A 27517-nucleotide genomic window follows, 5' to 3' on the forward strand; every position below is an offset into this window, starting at 1 on the left:
GGCTGCCAGCCCCAGGGTAGGTATATTGGCCAGCCCCCCCCCCCATCCGAGGCGCCCAAACGAAGAAGTTTATTTTGAATCAGCTGCGCCAGATCTGGCTTTCCTGATCATATTCTCAAGAGCTAAAAATATTTGAATGTGTTTTTCGGTTCAATTATCTACAAATTTTGCCCAGTTTATTATTTGCATTATTTCAAAAACAGTTGGCGACATTTTTGACCCCAACAACCGCCAGCGGCGCGTGACCGAGCCCAAAAGGCGATGCACGCAAGATGCCTACGCAACTTTCTATACAACATGTGCTTTTCAAGGTCAAGGGCATTTCAGCTTGTTTGATTTTCAGATTGCGCTGGCGACGTAGGTAAGTGCCACAGCTTTGTTTGTCAATTTATTTTGGAAATGATCTGAACCTAGTAGATGAAAAACATGAAAGAAGCCAGAAGGTTATCATTACAATTAAGCATCAAAAGAGTGTTTCATTTTTCTCCTTAACAGCTACGTCTGCGTCGACTTTTGCAATTGCAACTTGATTTTATGCTGATGCTCGACTCTGGAGTGGATATAATCTCATGATCTGAAACGGACCTATGCAATTTCGAGTTTTTTAATATATAAACTACCATTGATCAGTCAGTATGGATTGGATTCAAATAAAAGTCACAGTTGCAGTGGCCTTGAGTTTCACCTCTGTTTCGTTGCTTCCATCCTCAGGACTCTGAAATCCTCCACGCCGCAACCCCCACGGCCCACTCAGGGCTGGACAGGCAACTTTATCTCATGTGGGCTGCTCCGAAGGGAGCACACCCGTAGCTGGATGGGTGCAGCGAGTGCTTGGGTTGGGGGCCTGGTCTGGCTGTCCTCTGGATGGGATCAGCTACAGCACCTCACTAGGGTGCCTGTCCAGACCTATGTCTCCCCTTAATTCCTATCATTCTTCCGGCTCTGAAGTGGACGGTGATCGCATCAGACTGAAAGGGCCTAACCCAACAAAACAATCAAATAAAGAGTCACATCTGTCCATCATTTCCATCCTCAGGACAATCAAATCCTTCTCCTCCATGCCGTAACCCTCGGTACAGGCTGAACAGGCAACGGGTGTGCTCCCTTGGCTTGGGAGCACACCCTAGCCTGTAGCCGGGTGTAGTGAGTACTTGGGGGGCTGGTCAGCCTGTCTTTTGGGACAGGCTCAGCCTGGGTGACTCACTAGGGTGCCTACCCAGACCAATGTCTCTGGTCTCCCCCCTAATTTGTATCACCCTTCCTTCTGGCTCTGAAATGGTCTCATCAGAAAGAAAGAGCCCTGCCTAACCCTGCAAAAACAAACAAAAAGAATGAATAGTCTGGAAATAGGGCCAGGTTAGGAGCAGCAGGCTGGCAGCCTGCTTGTAAAAGCAGTGGCCAAACTGAAAAGGGAAACATCAACAGGGCACATATTCACCAGTGATACTTTTAAATGCAGCCTTGGGCCTAACAAAATGCTGGTAGGTGGATAGTATTATGATACTGTCATTCTGGCCCCTGGGTTTAGTTTGGCCCTTTTGCCAGTTTCCAGCCAGACTAAACTAGGAAGGAACAACATGGGTCAAACATGAATCTCTGTGGGCACAAGCTCACTGCCAAGGCCCATGAAGTTAGGATGAATTCAAAGAGATACTTCATATTGATGATGTAAGGTGGCGCCAGTTCACAAAAGTCACCACCCAGTAAACATGCCGACGTCGGCCCGACGTCGGCAAACATCGGGGTGACGTCGGCATCTCGGCATCGGCATGCCGACGTCGGCCCGACCTCGGCACGACGTCGGCTGGATGTCGGGTACGCCCGCATGTACCGACGTCCAGCCGAGGTCCAGCCGACGTCGGACCGAGATCAATTGCTGAGGTCCAGCCGACGTAGGGGCGACGTCGGACCGACATCGGCCGCTGTTTTGACCGTTAAAATAATATAAAATGCATGTTTCATGTTTCATAAAGAGCTTATGTATCCAAAATATCCTCAGGGAAGTCAAATCTTCCTCCACGCCGCAACCCCCTGATCCGGACTGGACGGGAAACTTAATCCCATTTGGGATTGCCCGTAAGCCGAGCTCGCCCGTAGCCGGGTGCGGTGAGTGCTTGGGGGCTGCTCGGCCTATCCGTTGGTCAGGCTCAGCTCCGGCAACTCACCAGGGCCGGGCTCAGTTCATATAGAAAGGTCAGTCGGCATGTGTCACTCCACAAAGTGCCACTTATCAAAGGGACACTTTTGGAAACGTTGGTGCAGGTGTGTAAGGGTGGCTATATGAATCCATTTGTGCGGACGCCCTTTCCAATAAGTGTCACGTAACAGCAATGGGAGTCACCCAGGGTGCTCGCCAAGACCAATGTCTCCATCCTATCATCCTTCCGGCTCTGAAATGGTCTTGTCAGACCGAAAGGGCATAACCCAACAAAACAAACTGATTTCGCCATCTGGCTGCGTGGTGTAGTGGTTAGCGCACTAGCGTCGCGTTCAAATGACAAGGTTTCGAATCCCACCGCCGGTTGATATTTTTTGCGCGTTGTCCCAGTAAATATGTCGACGTCGGCCCCGTCGGTCCAACGACAAACGATCTCGTCAACCTCGGAAAACGACCTCGGCCCGACGTCGGCTCGACGTCGGCTGGACTTCGGCTGGACGTCGGTACATGCGGGCGTACCCGACGTCCAGCCGATGTCGGGCCGAGGTTGAACCGACTTAGGGCCGACGTCGGCCGACGTCGGCATGTTTACTGGGCAATATCTACCCTGCCCTGCCTTATGCCTTTCCAGTAGCTCGGTTGATAGAGCGGTCTACCAGACAACTCTCCATAGGCGTAATTCCTACCTTTGAGGGCACACACCCCGCGCGCAACACTCCACTTAAAATCTGCATCTCACCAGTTGATCTGCGCGTCCGCACCGTGCACCGGTGGATTGCTCTTGCACTGGCTGAATCTTGTTAGCAGTTTTTGTGTCCTGGTGGTGAGAGCTCCTGGTTTGAGTGTCAAAGTCTGTCAAGCAATTTAGGGACTAGTTTGTAACTGCTGTGTGTTCATGCTAATTGGCGCAATTATCGGCATTAGTAGAGGAGACGTCAAGACGTCGAAGGTTTTCCAACAGGGAGGCGCTGTAGGTTGGTAGGTTTTAGGGTAGGTTTGTTGGTTTTTAGGTTGTACGTTGTAGTTTTGTAAGTTGTATGTTGTAGTTTTGTAGGTTGTAGCCAGGTTTGTAGGTTGTAGGATTTGTAGGCTGTAGGTTAGGTTAGGTTTGTTTAGGTTTTGTTAGAAAGAAGCACCTCCGGTTATAGCGCCTCTCCTCGGTAGGAAACCTTCGTGTGACGTCTGCTCTACTATAATACCCAATTATCTAGGTTTCATTTGCATAGTGTGGTTTTGGCCAACTGCCCATGCAACTTTTATTGTTCAGTGTGGACATGACCTTCTCTGTTCGAGAATTCTGCTTAAAGGTAGTGTGCCAGCTTTCCTGGACCGTATGGAGTTAATGGCCCAGATAAGGAGAACCGGATTTTTAGAACTTATCCATACCTTCAAAACTCATGGAAACGTCTTAAATTCTTCAAATTTTGAGTACCCCAGTGCGAAATTCGCCCCGACGGGTTATCGGTCGTACCCCAACCACATTTCACACCACTATGAACAATAAATGCACACACTGAAATCGCTATTACCGATATGCTCATCCAATCAAGTTTCGATAAACCCGTTCATCATCATCTCCTGCGGTTTCGAACACGCCTGTTAGGTGGTGCGGTAGACCGCGCCCAAAGCCAGGGCCCCGGTAACGTGAGGTAGCCGAGTCGGGGCAGCGTGCGCTGACCCAAGCCGGGGCCGCGCGTCCTCCCGGTGTCATGTGATAGCCCGGGGCTGCCCGCGGGGATGCGGTAGACCGCGCCCAAAGCTGCGGCCCCGGCTTGGGTCAGCGCACGCTGCCCCGACTCGGCTACCTCACGTTACCGGGGCCCTGGCTTTGGGCGCGGCTTCTGCTCATACTTTGTGGTGCGGTGGTGGTGCGTCGGGCCGCGCGCTCTGACTTCGGCCAAGAAAAATGCGTCAGCTGATCATTGTCATTTCTGCCACTTGCGTATGGTGAAATGGGGTCATAACTTAAGAGACGGCTTTTTCATATCAATTATTTTACATAAAATCATATTTCAAACCATAAATAATGTTCGACAGCCAAATAAAAGAAACAATACCAATACAGGCTTACAGTTTAACCCCGCGTTCGATGTCTCTCGGACGACGAAGATTCTACGTCGTCCGACCAATCCCGTTCAAGGTCAGCGGGGGCTCGGCTGTGGTTATGGAACGTGATTGGCCGGACGGCGTAGAATCTTCGCCGTCCGAGAGACATCGAACGCGGAGTAAATTCGACATTGTGTTGTCTACGATTAGACAGCTGATAACTCATTCCCGTACGTCGTAACTCTATAATGACCTTTGCTTATTGTCACATGTGCGCCGCATTCGTGATTGTTGCCGACGCCTGTTTGCAGGTCAGCCCACTACAGTTGTTATACATATCGAAAAACCGATAAACTTTTAGGCGAAAAAGGCACTATTTTAGGCCCATTTTTGATTTTTTGCGATATTAGGTAAAAACAGAAGCTTCTTATCCTAGGAAAAATAAAATGGGAAATCATTCGAAGGTGGCACACTACCTTTAATTTTCAGAAACATAGGAACAGAATCATTACAAGCAGGTGTTCAGTTCATCAGACCATTGTCCGAGCGCATGCAGTTCTGCTCAAGACGGCCGGTCTTTGATTAGCGGCCCGCCGGTTATCGGGGATGCCCCCCCCCCCCGGCCAGCCCCGTCCCATTCCATCCCATCCAGTGGTCCCCTGTCCCCATCTCTCTCTCGAGTCTCGACCCTCATCCGACGGGATATGCCGTCCGTCCCCCCTCTCATCCTGTATGCCCCCGGCCCCATTCCATCCCGTCGGTCCCTCATCCCATCCGGTGTGTCCCCTGTCCCAACCTCCTGTCCTCTTCGACCTCTTCCTATCCTACCTAGCCCCCGTCCCACTCGTCACTCCCCAAGGCCGTATCAGTATAGGTCACTGCACCGTCCCAACTAAGGCTACAGTAAACCGTCCCAGTCATACGGGCGTCGGGCTGTTCCGTGGGATTTATTTGGCACTGTCCCGGTGTTTTTTGTTGGCGGCCCGCCGTTCTAGTGGGTCGAGTTGGTCGTCCCCGTCAGGAAACCGTGTTCGTTTCGTCTGCGATGAAAATTCCTAGGTCGAGGTCTGGCCTATACACGTTCATGGGCACGCGACTCGTGTTTTAACTGGTCCTCCCCTGTATCGATCCTCGCGTCGCGCCTGCCTTCCCTAATGTCGAAATTAACGCAAACAAACGCTGGCCGCCCGGTGGCCCGTCTCTGGCCGTCACTGTGCGCGTCACCGCCCGGCTGGTGGGGCGTGAGTCAGCTGTCTCGAGAGTTTACGAGTAGTTGTAGCAGTGTTAGCTGAGGCGCATTAGGAGGTGTTTGGGAAAAACGGCCAAGGTAGTTTTTGGATATCCCCGGCGAGGCCAAGGTATTGGAATTTTGTGTGATAATTTCGTCTTCTTGTTTTCAATCGTTCGTTCAACTCTAAAAATTGTGTACTGTTACACTAGTACAGACGAGAGATGCATGTCTTTGAAGCGTATATACAAGCGCAAAGCGGACTTATTAGTCGGCGCTCCCTAAAGCTCCAATAAACAAACTTTGAAGCGTAGGCGTATATGACGAATAGCGAAATATGCTTAACAAATATCATACTACATTACCCTCCACGATCACTGGTTATTTCACATTGAGCTTCGGATCCAACCCTGCGTTTGTAGCTATGATTCTTAATCATTGACGTTTTGGATCTTTTTTTTTTACAGAGACTGAACCATCTACCGCGTTAAAACCATGGGCACCAAGTTTGAGTTCTCGATCGACCGCGGTGGTACATTCACCGATATTTACGCGCGGTGTCCGGGCGGCCGGGTGCGGACCCTGAAACTGCTCTCCTCGGATCCGGACCGGTATCCGGACGCGCCCACCGAGGGGATCCGGCGGATACTGGAACAGGTGGGTCAGGTGCTGGAACGCGAATGAATGACCGGCTGAGTATCCATTGTTAGTAGGAATAGGCGACTTATGGTGACGGGTGCATGAATGAATAAGTGAATGACAGTTGCTTACTTTATGAATGTATGAATGAATGAATGAATGAATGAATGAATGAATGAATGAATGAATGAATGAATGAATGGACAAATCGTGATAAATGATAATCAAAGAAGAGGTAGCAGATAAATGAATGAATCAATGAATGAGTGAATATGTTGATAAATGAGTGTGTCAGTGTATGATTTAATGAGTCAATGAACGAGTGAATGAGAGCGTGAGGAAATTATATTTACTTACAAAGCGGGATTTGATAAACTGTTGATATTATCCCGCGCCCCAGTGGCAGTCTCAGCCAACTTCGCCCTAGTGGGGGGGGGGGGGCATATGTTACCACCCACCTTTCTCAAAAACTAAGAGGGCTAGAAAGACGCGGTAAAAAGTAGTCGATAGCTCTTAATGCGTATGTTTGAAAGTATTTCAGTCATTTTTCATCTTAGAGCAATATTGGGGTCACCAGAGGTCCTCAAATGTCAAAATTTGCCAATGGTCATAATATTTTTCAGAAAACATGCCGTTATCTCAGGAACTATGGTAGCTAAAAAAACGCATGGAAAAGCAATCGATAGCTCTTAAACTCTTCTTTTGAAAAGGTCATTATCAAAATTGACCTCAGGTCAACGGTTTAGCCTCCAGAGGGCAAAAACTAAAAAATAGCTGTTTTTACGAAGTGTTTTTTCGACAATAACTTTCGACAACAAAAAGCAACGACATTTCTATTGCCAGAATCGTGTTCCTCTCGCCGAGACGCGTCGAATGAACTATAATTTGACCTTGAAAGGTCAACTTGAAAATTTGACCTCAGGTCAAGGTCATGACCTGACCGGAAAAGGTCATGCTACATATCAGTCGATGCGTCTCCGCAAGACAAACACAATGAGACCATCCCCAGCGTTCTATCTCTTTCCAATCGCGAGTTATTGGCAAAAATATGTTTGTAGCCTCAAATGACCTCGGATGACCTCTCTAGAGGCTATCAGCAAAAATGACACCTTGGTCATCATGGGTGGTCCAAATCATTGTGCTTCTGAAATATTTGGACTGTTCCTATGCGTACACACGGATCTAAAGGCATTTTCATTTTTCTCCATTGACTTGTAATGGAAAGGTCACGCCACTGACCTGACCTTAGGTCACGGATATAAAAAATCAGAGATATACAAATTGTAGGCGCCCATAACATCATGCAATCCACCAAGTTTAAAACCTTTCTGACAAACACTGCAGGCTGGACATGATTGCAAACTTTTTTAGGCTTGGTCAGTTAACTTGACCTGGTGACCTGACCTGACATGACCTGGGGTAAAAAATTTCACACATTGTCCAATAATGTCCAAAATTGATGTACCAAAAGCTACCCCAAGCGGCGCGGCGCTACGCGCCGCGGTTTTTTATTCACACGCAAAAAACGCGACAGGGTGGTAACATATGCCCCCCCCCCCCCACTGGGGCGAAGGTTATTCATGAATTGAGCCGATAAATGTATTTTTATGCTCTCCAGCAGACACAAAGTAGGCATGAGACTGTGTGACTGAGATTGAGACTGCACTCTCTCATAAAACACCCACCCCATTCAGCATTAAGTCCGTCAGCCATTCACTGCATTTACCTGTCGTCCTCTCACTTTCTCAGGAGACGGGCCGCCCGTTCCCGGCCGGTGAGCCGATCGACACCAGTGCCATCTCGTGGATCCGGATGGGAACTACAGTGGCCACTAACGCCCTGCTGGAGAAGAAGGGCGCGGAGATGGCCCTGCTGATCACAGCCGGGTTCAGGGACGTGCTGCACATCGGCAACCAGGCGCGGCCCAAAATATTCGACCTGGTAAGTAGCGCAGCTCCGACTTGGGTCGTTCGTTATGTGTTCCTTTGGACCTTAGGGTTTGTCTTCTGTCGCGTGCTTAAAATGTTTCGTGCATGCTTCTTTAGCATCTTAGCAGTGTCGTTATGTATTTTCGTCCACACGATTCACAGGATCTTCGATCTATACTCAGCTGTGACTTCAAAGCTGAAGCGCAACTGTACGCTAGGATTTACTGTCATCTCCTGTGCCTGTGCATTAGTACAACTAAGACTAGTGACAGTACCCCAGTTCGGACGTGCTGTACGGTGTGTTCTACCATTTTCTACCGTGTTCTTTTTTTTATTCGGTGTCTTGTCCGGACGTGCTCTTCTGTTTTCTGCCATGTTCTACCTACCCATTACCCATGCTCCGGCAGTCGGTGTCGTGCCCGTACGTATTCTTCTGTGTTCTACCATGTTCTACTCTTCCTCCGACAGTCGGTATCGTGTCCGGACGTGCTCTACCGTGACGTGGTGGAGGTGGACGAGCGCCTCTTCCTGGCGTCACCGAGATGTCAGATGAAGCACGACTACGAGCGGGTGACAGCGCGGTCAGGTCAGCAGGGGTTAGGGAAGGAAGGGGGGCTTCTTTTCGGCATGTCCTTCTCTTTTCATATTGGCAATGCATTTTTCACGAAACGCTTCTGCATCTTTGTCTGAATTATGTCGATATCTAGTATCTACGTCCGGTCCCATTTCAAGTAGATAGTCTAACAAACCATACCACTGCGACCGGCGTATGCAACGGTTCGCCACTGCCCACTAACCCTCCCTTTCTCACCGCCCTGTCAAACCGTACCCCGCCAGGTCAGGAGCTGCTGGTGGTGCGGCGTCCCGACCTCCGCTGACCGTCTTACCGTACACCCGCCAGGCCAAGAGCTGCTGGTGGTGCGGCGTCCCGACCTCCGCTGACCAGTTAACCGTACCCCTTTCAGGTCAGGAGCTGCTGGTGGTGCGGCGTCCCGGCCTCCGCTGACCGTCTTACCGTACCCCTTTCAGGTCAGGAGCTGCTGGTGGTGCGGCGTCCCGACCTCCGCTGACCGTCTTACCGTACCCCTTCCAGGTCAGGAGCTGCTGGTGGTGCGGCGTCCCGACCTCCGCTGACCGTCTTACCGTACTCCTGCCAGGCCAGGAGCTGCTGGTGGTGCGGCGTCCCGGCCTCCGCTGACCGTCTTACCGTACTCCCGCCAGGCCAGGAGCTGCTGGTGGTGCGGTGTCCCGACCTCCGCTGACCAGTTAACCGTCCCCTTTCAGGCCAGGAGCTGCTGGTGGTGCGCCGTCCGGACCTCAGCGCGCTGGAGCCCCAGCTGCAGGCCCTGCTGGACCGCGGCATCACCAGCCTGGCCGTGGTGCTCATGCATTCATACCTGTGAGTAACTTGTGACTGGGAGTACTCGTACCTGTGAGTACACTCCTACCTGTGAGTATTGGTGTCTGTGAACTGAGTACTCCTACCTGTGAGTAACTTGCGATCGATTGGGAGTAACTCGTATCTGTGAGTACTTCTACCTGTGAATTTTCGTACCTGTGAGTACTCCTACCTCTGAGTACTCGTACTCGTAAGTACCCGTACCTCTTGCTACTCGTACATGTAAGAGTTCACAGTTTTGTGCCTGTGTTTCTCGCACCTGCTATTTTGGACTTCTACTCTTGCGCTTGTACCTTTTTTGTACCTTTTCTAAACATGTACCTTTTCTTGTGTGTTTTAAGATCTCATTATAATACTTTGTAAGTGTTTTCGAGTATGGCCGTATGATTATCTGTCCGTCCCCCCGCCAGATTCCCTGACACTATGTGTGTCCGTGTCCCCCAGTTACCCGGACCACGAGCGGTTGGTGGGCGCCCTGGCGGCGCGGCTCGGGTTCACCCACGTCAGTCTCTCCTCCGAGGTGATGTCGATGGCCCGCCTGGTACCGCGCGGGTTCACGGCAGCCGCTGACGCCTACCTGACGCCGTGCATCAAACACTATCTGAAGGTGGGTGTTATAACGGCGGTACTGCCTGAGGGTGGGTGTTAATTTACCTGAGGGTGGGTGCTATAGCGGCGGTACTGGGTGCCATTGTGTCTACCTGGGGGTTCCGCTGGCGTAAAACCGGCGATACTGGTAGGCATGTAAGGGACGATCTATTTATGGAAAAACGATCGGGCTCATAATTACACCACAATAACAGTTATGTGCACGGCTTAAGGTCGTCTTCGATCGCACTGATTTGGATTTTATTTCACGGTACGTGCGAAAACGCCATGCGACGGGAGGGACGTTGCGTTTGGCGGCTTATTCCGAATGTACCACTATTTTTCAGCACTGCACCAGGAGTCAGCCATTTTCTCAGGATGTTCATGTGAATGCGTACAAATGCATGGCCTTCTCCGCCTTAAAGACTATTATTGCAATATCATACGGCCCCTATAAATGCTCTCACACTTTTTCTGCGCTTGCTCTTTCCTCTCGGTAGTAGGGTATCGTGGATTGTATCTCATTTGATCTGCTAATGAAACCTATCAACAGGGGCGGCGGATTCGGGGGGGCAGGGGGGCAGTTGCCCCCCCCTGGCAAACTCGTGGGGGGGGGCAAAAGTATCTTTTTGCCCCCCCCCCCATAATTTTTGACAAAACTTAGACAAGAAACATATACCTGATTATTCTGTTCGATCATCTGAAGATGTAACCAGATGCCCATATACTTTATCATACGTTGCCTTTCTTAAATGACAAGTGTTCGCGTTCAATTCAAGTTTTCCTCTCTTTAACCTAGTTTTGGAGACATTATAAGCGTCAAAGTGACGCAGCGGCAACCCAGGCCTTCAGTTACCGCTTACAGGGGCGACAGATACGAAGCGGCAGAGGAGGCATCGTTCCCTAAGAAACTTTTGGAGGAGGGGCAAACGTATATTCTTGCCCCTCCATAATTTGTGCCCTAAACATGAAGAAAATTTCCATAGCCTGATATTGCAGCTATGCGCTCCTACAGTTTGTCCAACGGTGCCTTTTGAATATGTGTAAATGCTAACCATTTCCGCTTTATAGCATTTTTTGGCTTTTCAGATTCGATTTAGAGATATTTTAAGTGTGCAAGAGACGCAACTCACACCCTCAGTGGTCGTTTGCCGCTATTTTGTACCTACATGAATGCCAAATCGCAAGCGAGCGGAGACGGAAGGGCTAGCCATTCGCTTTCGGGTAGTTAGGACTGATGAGTGCTCGTAATAAGCCACTCCCCTGATTTTTTCGAACGCAACAGTTTCCAGTGCAAGTAAAATGGTAAACGCCGAGGTCGTACACATTGACCACATTGACCAATGCACGGTATGACACCCAAAGGCCAGTCATCAGAGATCTGCTTTGGGCATTCGGAGGCTTGTGTGGGGCCAGTGTAAAAACTGGATGTTCACAGTTCAGTATCCGCTTTATTTCAGTATTCACGATTAAATAAGTAAAAGTTAACGTTGGAAACTTTTGAGGGTTAGGGCACTGATCATTAGTGGGACCCCCTCTGGCTAAAGGCTGGCTATAGAATACAGAGCATCGAACACGAAAGCAAAATCTAAGGCATTTTGGAAAAATGAGTATGCCACGCAGCGTCCGATAACTACCACTTTCCAGTGGGTCAAGCCAACGGGGTCCAAGTCTATAATGGCACTTAACGATAGCACTAACCTTGTCTCACTTTTCGTTGAAGTCTGTTCCGAATGGTTTTGGCGACAGACTGTCTGCACTGAGGTCGTTTGGTATGTGCAACTGTAATTAAAGCCACCTGAGGCGCCCACACTAGGCTGAAGCTGGGTTGGAAATGCTTCGTCTTTGCAGATATCACTGGCCGCTGATTCTCGAGTGCCTGAACCGGTAGATGTCGTGGCAAAATTTGGTGTGATAATTTGGTCCTTGCCGTAGTCAGCGCACCCTAAAGTCCTAATAAAGAAACGCTCCTCCCCCCCCCCCGAGCTTCTGCATCCAGTCCAACGAATTACTTCACCCTAGTCCACCGCTCGACTCCCTCACCTCAGCCCTCCGTTCCCAGCTTGACGAGCGTTTGGGCCTTAGTTAAGCCTTGCTGTGGGCTTACTGTAGGATAAACCCATCGAGACAGCCCGTCTCGATGAGCTTAATTGGCGAACTACTGCCTTGGGGTGGGTTTCTGGCGGATTGCTGTCCCAAAAGGTTTAGATGCGACCGACTGTCTCTGAATGTTTGAGCGGTCTCCTCCCGCTGTTAGCTAGTTTCAGTTGATATCTGTCTCAGAAATACTTTTAACTTTTTAAAGGAAGGTTAAACGGAAATCGAACGTAAAGTGAACAGAGGAAAAGTGGTAACGACTCGAGTTACCTCATTGAAGAATAGCGCTCGCCTACTTCAAAAGGTTTGGCACCGTTCTTCAAATCTGATTTGCGATCGGGTTATGGGCTATGGCACATTTTTTCCCATTGGAGCCTTTTTTCTAATACAGCAATACGAAAATCGTTACATCGTCCACTGGCGGATCCAGAGAGCGGGCATATAAAGCAAATATTTACTCCCCCTGCCCTTGCATCGCCCGAAATAGACAAAACGTACCTTATGTTTCCTAATAATAAAACTTTTATCAGAATGTTTTTTGCTTTATACTGTTCAGCAGTAAAGGAATCGAAATCCGAGGAGTTTTTGGATTTTGGACACTTGGGGGGGAGGGGTATGTCCCCTACAGCGTCGAAAACGCCTTTCTGGATCCGCCTATGACATCATCTCGACTGGGATCTTGCCCCCCCCCCACGCCAAAATCGAATCCGCCGCCACTGCCTATCAATGTTGCCTGAATCACATAAAAACTGAATCTTTCATCTGCACCCCATCTCTCGCCTCTGCCTCTCTACGCCTCGGTACCTATATTCTGTCGCCTGATGCCGTTCTATTTGTGTTGGCTGCCGCGCAGAGTTTCAGCTCTGGCTTCCGGGACGAGCTGCGCGGAGTCAATGTGCTGTTTATGCAGAGCGACGGCGGCCTGACGCCCATGGACAGGTAAACACCGGTCTGACGGAGAGACCTGACACATATCAGGACAGGTAAACACCGATCTGACAGAGAGACCTGACACATATCAGGACAGGTAAACACCGATCTGACAGAGAGACCTGACACATATCAGGACAGGTAAACACCGATCTGACAGAGAGACCTGACACCCATCAGGACAGGTAAACACCGGTCTGACAGAGAGACCTGACACATATCAGGACAGGTAAACACCGATCTGACAGAGAGACCTGACACATATCAGGACAGGTAAACACCGATCTGACAGAGAGACCTGACACATATCAGGACAGGTAAACACCGGTCTGACAGAGAGACCTGACACCCATCAGGACAGGTAAACACCGATCTGACAGAGAGACCTGACACATATCAGGACAGGTAAACACCGGTCTGACAGAGAGACCTGACACATATCAGGACAGGTAAACACCGATCTGACAGAGAGACCTGACACATATCAGGACAGGTAAACACCGGTCTGACAGAGAGACCTGACACCCATCAGGACAGGTAAACACCGATCTGACAGAGAGACCTGACACATATCAGGACAGGTAAACACCGATCTGACAGAGAGACCTGACACATATCAGGACAGGTAAACACCGGTCTGACAGAGAGACCTGACACCCATCAGGACAGGTAAACACCGACCTGACAGAGAGACCTGACACCCATCAGGACAGGTAAACACCGGTCTGACAGAGAGACCTGACACCCATCAGGACAGGTAAACACCGGTCTGACGGAGAGACCTGACACCCATCAGGACAGGTAAACACCGGTCTGACAGAGAGACCTGACACCCATCAGGACAGGTAAACACCGGTCTGACAGAGAGACCTGACACCCATCGGGACGGGTAAACACCGGTCTGACGGAGAGACCTGACACCCATCAGGACAGGTAAACACCGATCTGACAGAGAGACCTGACACCCATCAGGACAGGTAAACACCGGTCTGACGGAGAGACCTGACACCCATCAGGACAGGTAAACACCGGTCTGACAGAGAGACCTGACACCCATCAGGACAGGTAAACACCGGTCTGACAGAGAGACCTGACACCCATCAGGACAGGTAAACACCGGTCTGACGGAGAGACCTGACACCCATCAGGACAGGTAAACACCGGTCTGACGGAGAGACCTGACACCCATCAGGACAGGTAAACACCGGTCTGACAGAGAGACCTGACACCCATCAGGACAGGTAAACACCGGTCTGACAGAGAGACCTGACACCCATCAGGACAGGTAAACACCGGTCTGACAGAGAGACCTGACACCCATCAGGACAGGTAAACACCGATCTGACAGAGAGACCTGACACCCATCAGGACAGGTAAACACCGGTCTGACAGAGAGACCTAACACCCATCAGGACAGGTAAACACCGGTCTGACAGAGAGACCTGACACCCATCAGGACAGGTAAACACCGGTCTGACAGAGAGACCTGACACCCATCAGGACAGGTAAACACCGATCTGACAGAGAGACCTGACACATATCAGGACAGGTAAACACCGATCTGACAGAGAGACCTGACACATATCAGGACAGGTAAACACCGATCTGACAGAGAGACCTGACACATATCAGGACAGGTAAACACCGATCTGACAGAGAGACCTGACACATATCAGGACAGGTAAACACCGATCTGACAGAGAGACCTGACACATATCAGGACAGGTAAACACCGATCTGACAGAGAGACCTGACACATATCAGGACAGGTAAACACCGATCTGACAGAGAGACCTGACACATATCAGGACAGGTAAACACCGATCTGACAGAGAGACCTGACACATATCAGGACAGGTAAACACCGGTCTGACGGAGAGACCTGACACCCATCAGGACAGGTAAACACCGGTCTGACGGAGAGACCTGACACCCATCAGGACAGGTAAACACCGGTCTGACAGAGAGACCTGACACCCATCAGGACAGGTAAACACCGATCTGACAGAGAGACCTGACACATATCAGGACAGGTAAACACCGATCTGACAGAGAGACCTGACACATATCAGGACAGGTAAACACCGATCTGACAGAGAGACCTGACACATATCAGGACAGGTAAACACCGATCTGACAGAGAGACCTGACACCCATCAGGACAGGTAAACACCGGTCTGACAGAGAGACCTGACACCCATCAGGACAGGTAAACACCGGTCTGACAGAGAGACCTGACACCCATCAGGACAGGTAAACACCGGTCTGACAGAGAGACCTGACACCCATCAGGACAGGTAAACACCGGTCTGACAGAGAGACCTGACACATATCAGGACAGGTAAACACCGATCTGACAGAGAGACCTGACACATATCAGGACAGGTAAACACCGATCTGACAGAGAGACCTGACACCCATCAGGACAGGTAAACACCGGTCTGACAGAGAGACCTGACACCCATCAGGACAGGTAAACACCGATCTGACAGAGAGACCTGACACATATCAGGACAGGTAAACACCGGTCTGACAGAGAGACCTGACACCCATCAGGACAGGTAAACACCGATCTGACAGAGAGACCTGACACATATCAGGACAGGTAAACACCGATCTGACAGAGAGACCTGACACATATCAGGACAGGTAAACACCGGTCTGACGGAGAGACCTGACACCCATCAGGACAGGTAAACACCGATCTGACGGAGAGACCTGACACATATCAGGACAGGTAAACACCGATCTGACAGAGAGACCTGACACCCATCAGGACAGGTAAACACCGATCTGACAGAGAGACCTGACACATATCAGGACGGGTAAACACCGGACTGACGCCCATGGACAGGTAAACACCGGTTTGACGCCCATGGACAGGTGAAGTATGGTTCACAGGCGACAAGGACTGAGGACAGATAAAAAAAACTAGTTTTTATGCACTTAAACACCGTGATCACCACCAGCCCTAAATACGGGCAGATGACAACAGTCAGACAGCTAAATAATTCTCCCGACTTAGTTACTATGACACCTAAGTAAAATGAGACTCCCCGACGTGCTACTCCAAATCACGGACCCGTTTGCCCGCCGTGTTTTCTCCCGCCAGTTTTAACGGCTCGCGCGCCATCCTGTCGGGCCCGGCCGGTGGCGTGGTCGGGTACGCCCAGACCACCCATCGGCGAGAGACACAGCTGGCCGTCATCGGCTTCGACATGGGCGGCACCAGTACCGACGTCAGCCGCTTCGACGGCGCCTTCGAGCACGTGTTCGAGTCGACCACCGCCGGCGTGGTCATCCAGGCGCCGCAGGTGCGGACGAGGAGGGAGAGGGAGGGGTTTGGGTGGTTTTACATAGATTAAGTTGAGGGATTGCCCTTCTTTTTGTGTTGTGTGTGTGTGTGGGGGGGGGGGGGTAATATATGCGTTTTCTTGTTGTTGGCATTGCCAGCTGTAGCAAAGTGTTGTGGAGTTAATATTTTGAAGACATTCCTGCATGGTTTAGTTCTTATGTTTCTGATGTCGCGACTCCACCGCAGACGTGACCTGACCTGACCCTGCTCATGACCTGATCTGACCTTACTCTACCCATGACCTGACGTCCTCACCTGACGCTACCCATCACATGATCTGCCCTGACCTGATCTTTGGTCACACAGTTTTGGGTCCATGGACCTGACCTGACCTGACCTGTCCCCAGCTGGACGTGAACACGGTGGCGGCTGGCGGCGGCTCCGTCCTTGCCTTCCGAGACGGGCTGTTCGCAGTGGGACCAGAGTCGGCCGGCGCGCACCCAGGTAGTTATTACTCATGCCCTACACCTCCCTGTACTGTATCGTGGAGCCAGAGTTGGCCGGCGCGCACCCAGGTATGTAGCTACGACTGTGAACTAGGGTACGTGTAGCACATACCCCATCCCTCCCGGCATTAAGTCCGTACTGTACCGCGGGCCAGAGTCGGCCGGCGCCCACCCTGGTACGGATTACCACTCACCTGACCGCACGGTATCCCTCTGCACCGCACATATTCGTCTCCCTGTGCTATGAAGCCGAGTCGGCCGGCGCCAGTTTGGGTAGATACGTTCAGATATCTCAGAGAGGCAGTCCACTCGTGTGGTGGTGACCCCCACGTCTCATTGTTAGCGCGTTGCTGCGTTATCGCCATCTCTGATCATCTTTCTTCTTCTCCTCCCGGCCCAACTGGTCTGGCCTGCCAAAAACTCTCTGTTCTCAGGCCCGACCTGAAGAATAGGTAATCTTTCCAGGCACTGTCTGCTATGAACCCTCTGCTTCCAGACCCGATCTGCTAAGAAGTGAAAACACTCTCCCCTAAGCCGTACTATCTGAAGAACACTTCCCTATCCCTTTCTAGGCCCTGTCTGCTACAAGAAGGGCGGCCCCCTGACCGTCACCGACGCCAACCTGGTGCTGGGCCGGTTGCTGCCCGACTTTTTCCCGAGGATATTCGGCCCGAACGAGGACCAGCCGCTGGACAGTTCGGCCGCCTACACCCAGATGCAGAACCTCGCCAACGACGTAAGACACGCGGTGTTTGAATGGTGGGATAACGAGCGTGCACGAACAGCGAAGCGACTTGGCTTTTACTGGAGAAATCTGAGTATAAGCACATTCCCAATGTGGCAGGACTTGTGGTGCATTCAGCTTTTTTAATTTGACAGCGATCCTACAGACTAACGAGCGGTTTGCAGTAGCTGCTACCCGGTCTGTTGTCTACAAGCTATTCCAAACAATGTAGAAGTACAGAAAAGTATCACGGCTAATTATGCGCACTAACACGTAATTTGTCCTTCGTTGTGGCGTGGCGTTTGAATAGATGTCTGGAGACTGTTTGGTCAGTCTGTCAGCGGCGGTGTGTGTCAACAGGTGAACAAGTTTCTGCAGTCGCAGAAGGGTGACGCGGTGTCGGAGCCGATGTCGGTCGAGGAGGTCGCCATGGGCTTCATCAGGGTGGCCAACGAGACCATGTGCCGGCCCATCCGCAGTCTCACTCAGGTGAGGATTGGCAGTCACTCAGGGTGAAGCTCACCCATGTGAAGTCTCAGTCAGGTGGGGTGGCTCAGCCTCGCGCAAGTGAAGTGCTGTTGTAGTCTTTATCGTAATGGCAGTTCCATGTCAGTGTAAATCAGTATTTCGTTTCATCCATTCTGAGCCCGTTCGTTCATTCATTCATTCATTCATTCATTGATTTTCCACTTACTCACCTACCCACACATTCGTTCAGTCGTAAATCCATCCATTTCAGTCACTTATCCAATCATTCGCCCACTCACTCATTCATTCATTCATTGATTCATTCATTCGTTTGTTTATTCACCAAGTCAGATGAGTGAATGTGTGGGTACCCATTCATTCATTCATTCGCCCATTAAGCCATTCATTCAATTTATTCACCCATTCATTTATTCACCCATTCATTCACCTCTTCATTTTTTCCGCTTTATTTTTACCGCAATAGCGAAAAAATTGTCTTGTAAAGCTTGTGTAAACCTACGGGTACTCGATACTTGGTTTTTGCTGCTTTCGAACCGCCACAAATCCTTGTATTTGGGCCCGGTAACCTACGGGCAAACAGTGTTATTTAAGTACACAAGTGTTATCTACCTTTCTCCTCAGCAATCCGGCCCACCACTTCTCACAATGAAGGCGTCCTCCACAACTTACCGTTAGCCCCGCCGTCTCACCCCGCTCTGTTCCACGCCAGGCCCGCGGCCACGACACCTCTCAGCACGCGCTGGCCTGTTTCGGCGGCGCAGGAGGTCAGCACGCATGCGCAATAGCGCGCGCTCTCGGCATGGGCACCGTGTTTGTGCACAGGTGAGGACTACAGATGGCGGATGAATTTATGTGATGATGGACAAGTTGGGATGGTGCACGTAGTTAGCACTGAGTAAAGCCTGAAACAGACTTTCCGCAGTCAGGAAATCGCATGCGAGAGCCTATTCAAATACATGGAAGCACGCTCGCATCAATCGCACGCACCTCCCGCAAGCGATTGATGCGAGAAGAATTACAATGTATTTGAATAGGCTCTCGCATGCGATTTCCTGAACGCGGAAAGAGTCTGTTTCAGCCTTTAGGCTGTAATGTGTGTGGCCTCATTGCCCCGAAAATGTCCGAAGAATATTTTTCGCCAACTGTTGCGGTTCCTTGAGTTTTTTTTTTTTACTGGGACTCATCAAGTCATACTATGTTACCCGTGGCCGTCTGTTCTGGCTGAAAAATTGTTAGCGAACAGCTATCCCTCACAGCTGCTCTGTGCAGATGACCGGACACTGACCTTACCCGCGCCCGTTTCCCAGATACGCCGGTATCCTATCCGCGTTCGGTATGGCTCTGGCCGACGTGGTGCACGAGGCCCAGGAGCCGTGCGGACTGCTCTACGGACCAGGTGCGACCGCTGGGGAGTGGGTCGTGCTGTGGGGAGGGGGCATGGAGGAGGGCTCAGGGTAGATAGGTGAGGGACGCAAGAAGGAGCGAGTGAGGGTGGGATGAATAAATCGCTGAGCTGAAGAGCAAATGAAGTAGCTGTAGTAAACGGAGGTGCAGCTGAATTCAACGGATATTAATTATATCGGGAATTTTTGTTTTAATTGACTTATTTCTTATGAGTTCTGACTTGATAGATGGTCAAAGTACGCAGGTAATAAACAATTGTCGTATTCGGCATTCGCGGACTCGCCGGGCTTCGAACCCGGGACCGGCAGGCAGAACGCCGGCCGGCGGCAGCAGCCCGGCTCGGTGCTATTTTACTGCGAAAATAAAGTGTGCTCAAGTGACAAGGAAAATATAAATAATAATTTGTTAATGTATGGAAAATAAGATGTTTGAAAACAGTTTCGCAGCCAGCCTTATTGATCAGTTAGTTGATTTTTTCCGACTTCTGCAGAAAATCCCGAAAACACCCGTGTCCGCCGGTCCTACCCTTCGTAATCTGGTGCGGATGTGCCGATTTTCGCCGACGAGTGGTTGTCGGCCACCAGCCGCCCATAACGCGGTGGTCTCGGCCAGCTGACGGCGGCCGGCGCAGTCAGCTGGCGCGGCCGGCCGGTATGGGCGGCTGGTGGCCGACAACCACTCGTCGGCGGCTGCGGCGCGGCCGGACGCGGCTCAACACGCGCCGCGTTGGGGTGTTTTTGCCGGCGCCGCCCGCCGTATGTTGTGTATCGTCGGCGAGGGGCGTGCCGCGCGGTATGGGCGGCTACTGCATTCGCCCGCCGGCGTCGGCGCCGCTGGTTATTTATTTACGTGGTGTGCGCCGACGAACGAGGGAGGATGAAAACAAAGTAGTGCATGTACAGTCTGTCTTAAAAGTACCGCGCAAAGTGACGGTGGATCCATCAAGCCTGACCGATGAAGGACTGCCAAATTTGAGTCACCGAAGCAATGGACATCCTCGTCCATTCCCCAGCTCCATTGGTTCGGTGACTTTCAAATTATAGCAGGCCCTTCCTCGGTCAGGCTTGATGGATCCACCGTCACTTTGCGCGGTACTTTTAAGACAGACTGTACAGTCTGTCTTAAAAGTACCGCGCAAAGTGGCGGTGGATCCATCAAGCCTGACCGAGAAAGGGCCTGTTTTAATTTAAAAGTCACCGACCAATTGACCTAGGGAATGGATAAGGATGTCAGTTGCTTCAGTGACCCAAATTTAGCAGGCCCTTGCTCAGTCAGGCTCGATGGATCCACCGTCACTTTGCGCGGTACTTTTAAGACAGACTGTACATGGTGGTTGGTGGCTTTGTTGCGTGCAGGGAGGGCGGGAGGGAAGGTCGGCTTGACGAGCGTCTTTGAGTGATCGGTGGAATTATTTTAGGCTAGTTTCGAACAGCAACGTTTCAAGATGCGTGGAGCTTTCAACAAACAAAATACCGTAATAATAAATATTATGTAAGTTTTTTTTTTTGCCGATGAAGATAATCCGAAATGAGTCGGCGGCGTCCGCTGAGCGAGCCGAGCCTGTTGTCGTAGTATGTTCCACCATGACTGACCAACACATTAATGTTATATTAGCCTGCGCTCGCTCCAATGCAAAAAGATTTTGAAACTCGGTTGAAATGTATGTTGCCCTGTCACCACGTCCAAACGCCATCCACGTCATTCGGATTGTATTGTTTTGTTTCAGATAATTTCGCGTACTTTGACGAGCGACTGGTAGCTCTATCGGAGGTGTGCCGCGAGAAACTGCGACAACAGGGATTCACTGACGACAAGGTAACTACATCAATTCCCCTTCTTTGTTCATCTTCTTTGTCTTCGTTCCCAGTCTTCGTAGGCCATGTTGTCTGGATTCCGGTACTAATCGGCAAATCGGAATTTACGAGTACATATGCATCCAGTTCTTTTTCATTTTGTTGAACGGAAAAAGTGTGGTCATGCTGTGGATTGTGGAATAATTTTTGCCCTGTCCTGTCACGACCTGTGTATACTGGATCGGATCACAGCCCCCCCCCCCCCCTGCTCTATCCCGACGGAACTGTTACCACCCTTTTCTTCGCTGACTTCCCCGTTCCCCCATTTTTTTCCTCAGATTGTGACTGAGGTGCACCTGCACATGCGATACGACAAGACTGACTGTGCCCTGATGATCCATCCCTCTGAAGCCGGGACGGACGCTCCCTCTCCAACCCACGGAGACTTCATGGAGGCGTTCCTTCGAAGGTATTTGGCGACCAGCGGCTCTGATTCTCGGTATTTTTTCACGGTGTCTCGTTTTTTCATCGGGAGAAACTCTTCCACATGCTATGTTTTGCAAGTGGCTGAACTGACTGAGCGTACACGCTTGGTTACTTTGCCAGTCAACTGATGATGAATTAGCTTGACACTCTTTAATTTTCTCATATATTCCGGTCAGATATCACGTCTTTCTATGCCAAATGTTCTTTTTTATGCCCTATGCCCAAATCGTGCTAAAACCTTTCCGTTTATATCTTCCGCCGTTCAAACATTGCGTAACCCTAGCAGCTGAATCGCATGGAAGTTGTCTTCGCTTTTCCTGCTACCGTCTTTTCGTTCCTATGGCTCATTCAGTTTTCATTCATATGTCCCTTATTTACCTTTCCTCCCCTCCATTCTACCCAGGTACCGCAAGGAGTTCGGGTTCGTGATCAGTGACCGGGACGTGGTCGTGGATGACGTCAGAGTGCGGGGGCGGGGCCTGGCCTCCGTGGACGATGACGTCACACTGCCACCGGCACAGACTCTGCCCACTCCAAAAACGGTAAGTGTGACTATTTCGAGCTGTGGTGAGAAATTTAGACCCGTCAATCACCCTTGCACCTTTTTCAGTCAGATGTTAGAAAGTAACAAACAAATGTTTGTTAAAAAATGTTTGTTAGAGCACTACATTGTGTAGCGCTCTAACAAATTAGTTCTTTTGAAAATCTCGGGAGGCTTTAGGAGGCCAATTTTTATCAACCCGTTCAGACTGTCCCGGTTTTAAACGGTAATGCATTATTGACGATAGATAAGGACACTGTGCTGCCGTTGTGAAGGAGACTAAAGTATACTTTGTGGGCGGGTACGGCATGGTGCAAGTGCACCTGTATTGTTGCTGCTGCCGTTATAAGGTGTACTTTGTTGTTGCCAGGAGACCAAGGTGTACTTTGTGGGCGGGTACCGCACGGTAAAAGTGTACCTGCTGTCGGAGCTGGGGGCTGGCCAGGAAATCGCCGGTCCCGCCATCATCATGGACTCTCTGAGCACCATACTGGTGGAGCCAGGTCAGTGAATGTCAGAATTCGGCAGTCTTTTTTTTTTTTTGTCTCGTTGCAAAATGTGTATTTACTTATTTTTAACCCTGGCTTTCGTTGTAAAATTGTGTCAATGTCAGATTACTCGACGTCGCATGTGCAGTGTGCAGTCTTTGCTTTAAATTCCTTTACTCTCTTATTCCTTTTCCTTTCCTTTCATGTCAAAGGCACATGTAGTAAATTGAAATGGTATATAGTGAAAAAGCAGCCCATCGCTCGCATTCCATGCCTATGTAATGGTTTGCCTGTTATTGTTCACACCATTGACGTCCCCCTCCGTCCAATCAGACTGCACGGCGACCATTACGTCGCGCGGTGACGTCAGAATCCGGGTGGGCTCGGGCGCTCCGCCGAAAATCGGCCCCGAGCTCGACTCGATCCAGCTGAGCATCTTCGGACACCGGTTCATGAGTCTGGCCGAGCAGATGGGCAGGTGGGTCGCAGGCTCTGTTATAGCAACATATCGCTGCTTGGACCGAATTTCCTAACTGTGCGCCCCTTCCCCAAAGTTCTGCTGATAGCGGCATAAGTTATAAGTCACATTTTGCCCAATTTGTCTTTAAACCTAACCCACCTAATTAAAACAGATACTTTCTGAAAATTGACGAAGCTCACTACGTCGGGTAGTGATTTTGCAATTTAATGCCCCCACTCGCAAGTCGCATGTCGTATCATTGACACTGTTATCTCTCAATGAAACCCTCTCTCTGTGTTTACAAGTCGCTGTTGTGCGCGCTCGCAGGATTCTGCAGCGCACGTCGATATCGACCAACATCAAGGAGCGACTGGACTTTTCGTGCGCGCTGTTCGGTCCGGACGGCGGCCTGGTCTCCAACGCGCCGCACATCCCCGTCCACCTGGGCGCCATGCAGGAGGCCGTCCAGTACCAGGTACACCCTCATACTAATACCAGGTAACGACTGGTCGCCGCACATCCCCGTCCACCTGGGCGCCATGCAGGAGGCCGTCCAGTACCAGGTACAGCCTCATACTAATACCAGGTAACGACTGGTCGCCGCACATCCCCGTCCACCTGGGCGCCATGCAGGAGGCCGTCCAGTACCAGGTACAGCCTCGTACTAATACCAGGTAACGGCTGGTCGCCGCACGTCCCCGTCCACCTGGGCGCCATGCAGGAGGCCGTCCAGTACCAGGTACAGCCTCGTACTAATACCAGGTAACGGCTGGTCGCCGCACATCCCCGTCCACCTGGGCGCCATGCAGGAGGCCGTCCAGTACCAGGTACAGCCTCGTAATGGTATCAGGTAACGGCTGGTCGCCGCACATCCCCGTCCACCTGGGCGCCATGCAGGAGGCCGTCCAGTACCAGGTACAGCCTCGTACTAATACCAGGTAACGGCTGGTCGCCGCACATCCCCGTCCACCTGGGCGCCATGCAGGAGGCCGTCCAGTACCAGGTACAGCATACTATTGCCAGGTACAGCCTTGTAATGGTACCAGGCACCAGGTAACAGTCTAGTCACCGCACATCTCCGTCCACCTGGGCGCCATGCAGGAGGCCGTCCAGTACCAGGTACGGCCTTGTACTAATACCAGGTAACGGCTGGTCGCCGCACATCCCCGTCCACCTGGGCGCCATGCAGGAGGCCGTCCAGTACCAGGTACACCCTCGTACTAATACCAGGTAACGACTGGTCGCCGCACATCCCCGTCCACCTGGGCCCAATGCAGGAGGCCGCCCAGTACCAGGTACAGCATACTATTGCCAGGTACGGACACGGTATACTATTACCAGGTATGGCATACTATTACCAGGTACAGCCTCGTACTAATACCAGGTAACGGCTGGTCGCCGCACATCCCCGTCCACCTGGGCGCCATGCAGGAGGCCGTCCAGTGCCAGGTAGATATTTGGTACTCTCTCGTACTGGTACCAGGTACGGCATGCTATTACCAGGCACGCCCTCGTACTACAGGGTCTTTCACAATGAATGTGATTTTTAAAACGCGAAGTTGAAGGTGTTCGTAAATAATAAAAGCATAAATTTGGTATTTACCTTATTGCAAATTTCTTGGAATTTCTGTTGATGTAATTAAAACTGCCACACTTCACCAAACTTCCGTTTTGTGCGGACATGAAATGCCTCCCCCTACAACACGGGTCAGCTCTTTTTTCACGTAGGCGTTTTGGACGTGGTCGTGGGAAACGGCTCACTGAAGCGCACGGCTGTCCACCGTAAGATTCGGGGACGCTTTTAAAAGAAGCACAACGTCCGCTCTAAAATGATCACAGGCTTGTGAACAGATTCCAGAATGTCACGGTTGACTGCAAGGAACAAAACGCACGAAAGGTCATGTTTTGGGCTGTCGTGGTCGACGGGCGTGTCTTCGTCCACTGGTTCGCTTCTGGCTTCAGTGACCGGGCCAGCTTATCTGAGGCTGCTCAGTGCTCAAGAAAGAATTCTGGCCTCATGTGCCTGGCGGAGTTCGAAGACAAGGCCGCTGGTTTCAGCAGGACGGCGCAGAAGTGACACAACGGCGGCTGGGCGCCAGTGGTTGGATGGCAACTTTGACAGACGAGTGATCAGCCGTCTCACTGAGCGGCCATGGCCAGCTTGGAGCCTTGATCTCTCGCCGATGGACTTCTGATTTTGGGCAGTCGTCTTGGAGACCCCAAGCAGAGACCCTTCCAGTGACCCTCATAGAGCTACAGGTCACAGTGGAGAGGTTTGCTGCAATGCTGTGCGCGGAGGATGTGAAGCGCGTGGTGCACCATTTGCGTCAGTGGGCGAAATCTGGGTTCGAAAGCGAGGCGACACAGTTAAAAATCGATGAAGGGTACCTAAATGCGAGTCATGTGCACATACTTTCCCATGATTTGTTATTTCATTCGGGTATTAACAATAACTTTGTGATGTATATCACCTGAGCTATGGCTATTTTAAAAATAACATTCATTATGAAAGACCCTGTAATACCAGGTAACGGCTGGGCGCCGCACATCCCATCCACAGCTGAGCGCCATGCAGGAGGCCGTCCAGTACCAGGTACGACCTCGCACTGGTACCAGGTACGACATCGTACTGATATGTGGTACTGATGTGAGCACTTACTGTCTCTTCACCCCGCCTTGTTGATCGATCATTATGTGTTTTAACTTTTATAGTCGGTAATCAACTCTTGCTGGCGCTGGGGACTGGTTGACTGTATTGTATTATAAGCTTGATTGATGAATCCATTTTATAGGTACCGCAGTAGTTACAGTGTGACTGTCATTGATTGATTCCGTCTCTAATAGAATGACAATCATGTGAAGCCTCTCTCCGTGATCTAAGTCCAATCAATAATAACCGTCGCCCGGCCCCCTCTCTATCCCCAGATGCGCGCCCTGGGGTCCGACATCCATCCGGGCGACGTGCTGCTCTCCAACCACCCGGCGGCCGGCGGATCGCACCTGCCTGATCTGACCGTCATCACGCCCGTGTTCTACCGGTGAGTGGCGTACCACTGTTATACCATACCTGCCTGATCTGACCGTCATCACGCCCGTGTTCTACCGGTGAGTGGCGTACCACTGTTATACCATACCTGCCTGATCTGACCGTCATCACGCCCGTGTTCTACCGGTGAGTGGCGTACCACTGTTATACTGTACCTGCCCGACCTGACCGTCATCACGCCCGTGTTCTACCGGTGAGTGGCGTACCACTGTTATACCATACCTGCCCGATCTGACCGTCATCACGCCCGTGTTCTACCGGTGGGTACCACTGTTATACCATACCTGCCCGATCTGACCGTCATCACGCCCGTGTTCTACCGGTGAGTGGCGTACCACTGTTATACCATACCTGCCCGATCTGACCGTCATCACGCCCGTGTTCTACCGGTGAGTACCTCTGTTATACCATACCTGCCCGATCTGACCGTCATCACGCCCGTGTTCTACCGGTGAGTACCTCTGTTATACCATATCTGCCCGATCTGACCGTCATCACGCCCGTGTTCTACCGGTGAGTGGCGTACCACTGTTATACCATACCCGCCCGATCTGACCGTCATCACGCCCGTGTTCTACCGGTGAGTGGCGTACCACTGTTATACCATACCTGCCCGACCTGACCGTCATCACGCCCGTGTTCTACCGGTGAGTGGCGTACCTCTGTTATACCATATCTGCCCGACCTGACCGTCATCACGCCCGTGTTCTGCCGGTGAGTGGCGTACCACTGTTATACCATACCCGCCCGATCTGACCGTCATCACGCCCGTGTTCTACCGGTGAGTGGCGTACCACTGTTATACCATACCTGCCCGATCTGACCGTCATCACGCCCGTGTTCTACCGGTGAGTACCTCTGTTATACCATACCTGCCCGATCTGACCGTCATCACGCCCGTGTTCTACCGGTGAGTACCTCTGTTATACCATATCTGCCCGATCTGACCGTCATCACGCCCGTGTTCTACCGGTGAGTACCTCTGTTATACCATACCCGCCCGATCTGACCGTCATCACGCCCGTGTTCTACCGGTGAGTACCTCTGTTATACCATACCTGCCCGATCTGACCGTCATCACGCCCGTGTTCTACCGGTGGGTACCTCTGTTATACCATACCTGCCCGACCTGACCGTCATCACGCCCGTGTTCTACCGGTGAGTGGCGTACCACTGTTATACCATATCTGCCCGATCTGACCGTCATCACGCCCGTGTTCTACCGGTGAGTGGCGTACCACTGTTATACCATACCTGCCCGATCTGACCGTC

The 27517-nt window shown here is 51.2% G+C and overlaps 1 protein-coding gene across 1 annotated transcript in view; it reads left to right on the plus strand.

Annotated features, from left to right (window-relative positions):
* Positions 1-293: 293 nt before the first annotated feature.
* LOC122375372 (5-oxoprolinase-like) overlaps positions 294-27517 on the plus strand; it is a 38745-nt gene continuing 11521 nt past the window's right edge. Inside the window, exons 1-20 of the mRNA XM_043354727.1 lie at positions 294-361; positions 5900-6089; positions 7821-8012; positions 8468-8585; positions 9284-9398; positions 9843-10005; positions 12937-13022; positions 16126-16327; positions 16716-16812; positions 17387-17550; positions 17899-18027; positions 18737-18849; positions 19335-19423; positions 21158-21246; positions 21563-21693; positions 22114-22252; positions 22622-22754; positions 23073-23217; positions 23527-23674; positions 26125-26237. Coding sequence (XP_043210662.1) covers positions 5928-6089; positions 7821-8012; positions 8468-8585; positions 9284-9398; positions 9843-10005; positions 12937-13022; positions 16126-16327; positions 16716-16812; positions 17387-17550; positions 17899-18027; positions 18737-18849; positions 19335-19423; positions 21158-21246; positions 21563-21693; positions 22114-22252; positions 22622-22754; positions 23073-23217; positions 23527-23674; positions 26125-26237 — 2528 coding nt within the window. The 5' untranslated portion in view covers positions 294-361; positions 5900-5927. The remainder of the gene's footprint in view (positions 362-5899; positions 6090-7820; positions 8013-8467; positions 8586-9283; positions 9399-9842; positions 10006-12936; positions 13023-16125; positions 16328-16715; positions 16813-17386; positions 17551-17898; positions 18028-18736; positions 18850-19334; positions 19424-21157; positions 21247-21562; positions 21694-22113; positions 22253-22621; positions 22755-23072; positions 23218-23526; positions 23675-26124; positions 26238-27517) is intronic.

Source organism: Amphibalanus amphitrite, unplaced genomic scaffold, assembly GCF_019059575.1.
Source record: "Amphibalanus amphitrite isolate SeventyFive unplaced genomic scaffold, NRLGWU_Aamphi_draft 001825F_arrow, whole genome shotgun sequence".
Lineage (NCBI taxonomy): Eukaryota > Metazoa > Arthropoda > Thecostraca > Balanomorpha > Balanidae > Amphibalanus > Amphibalanus amphitrite.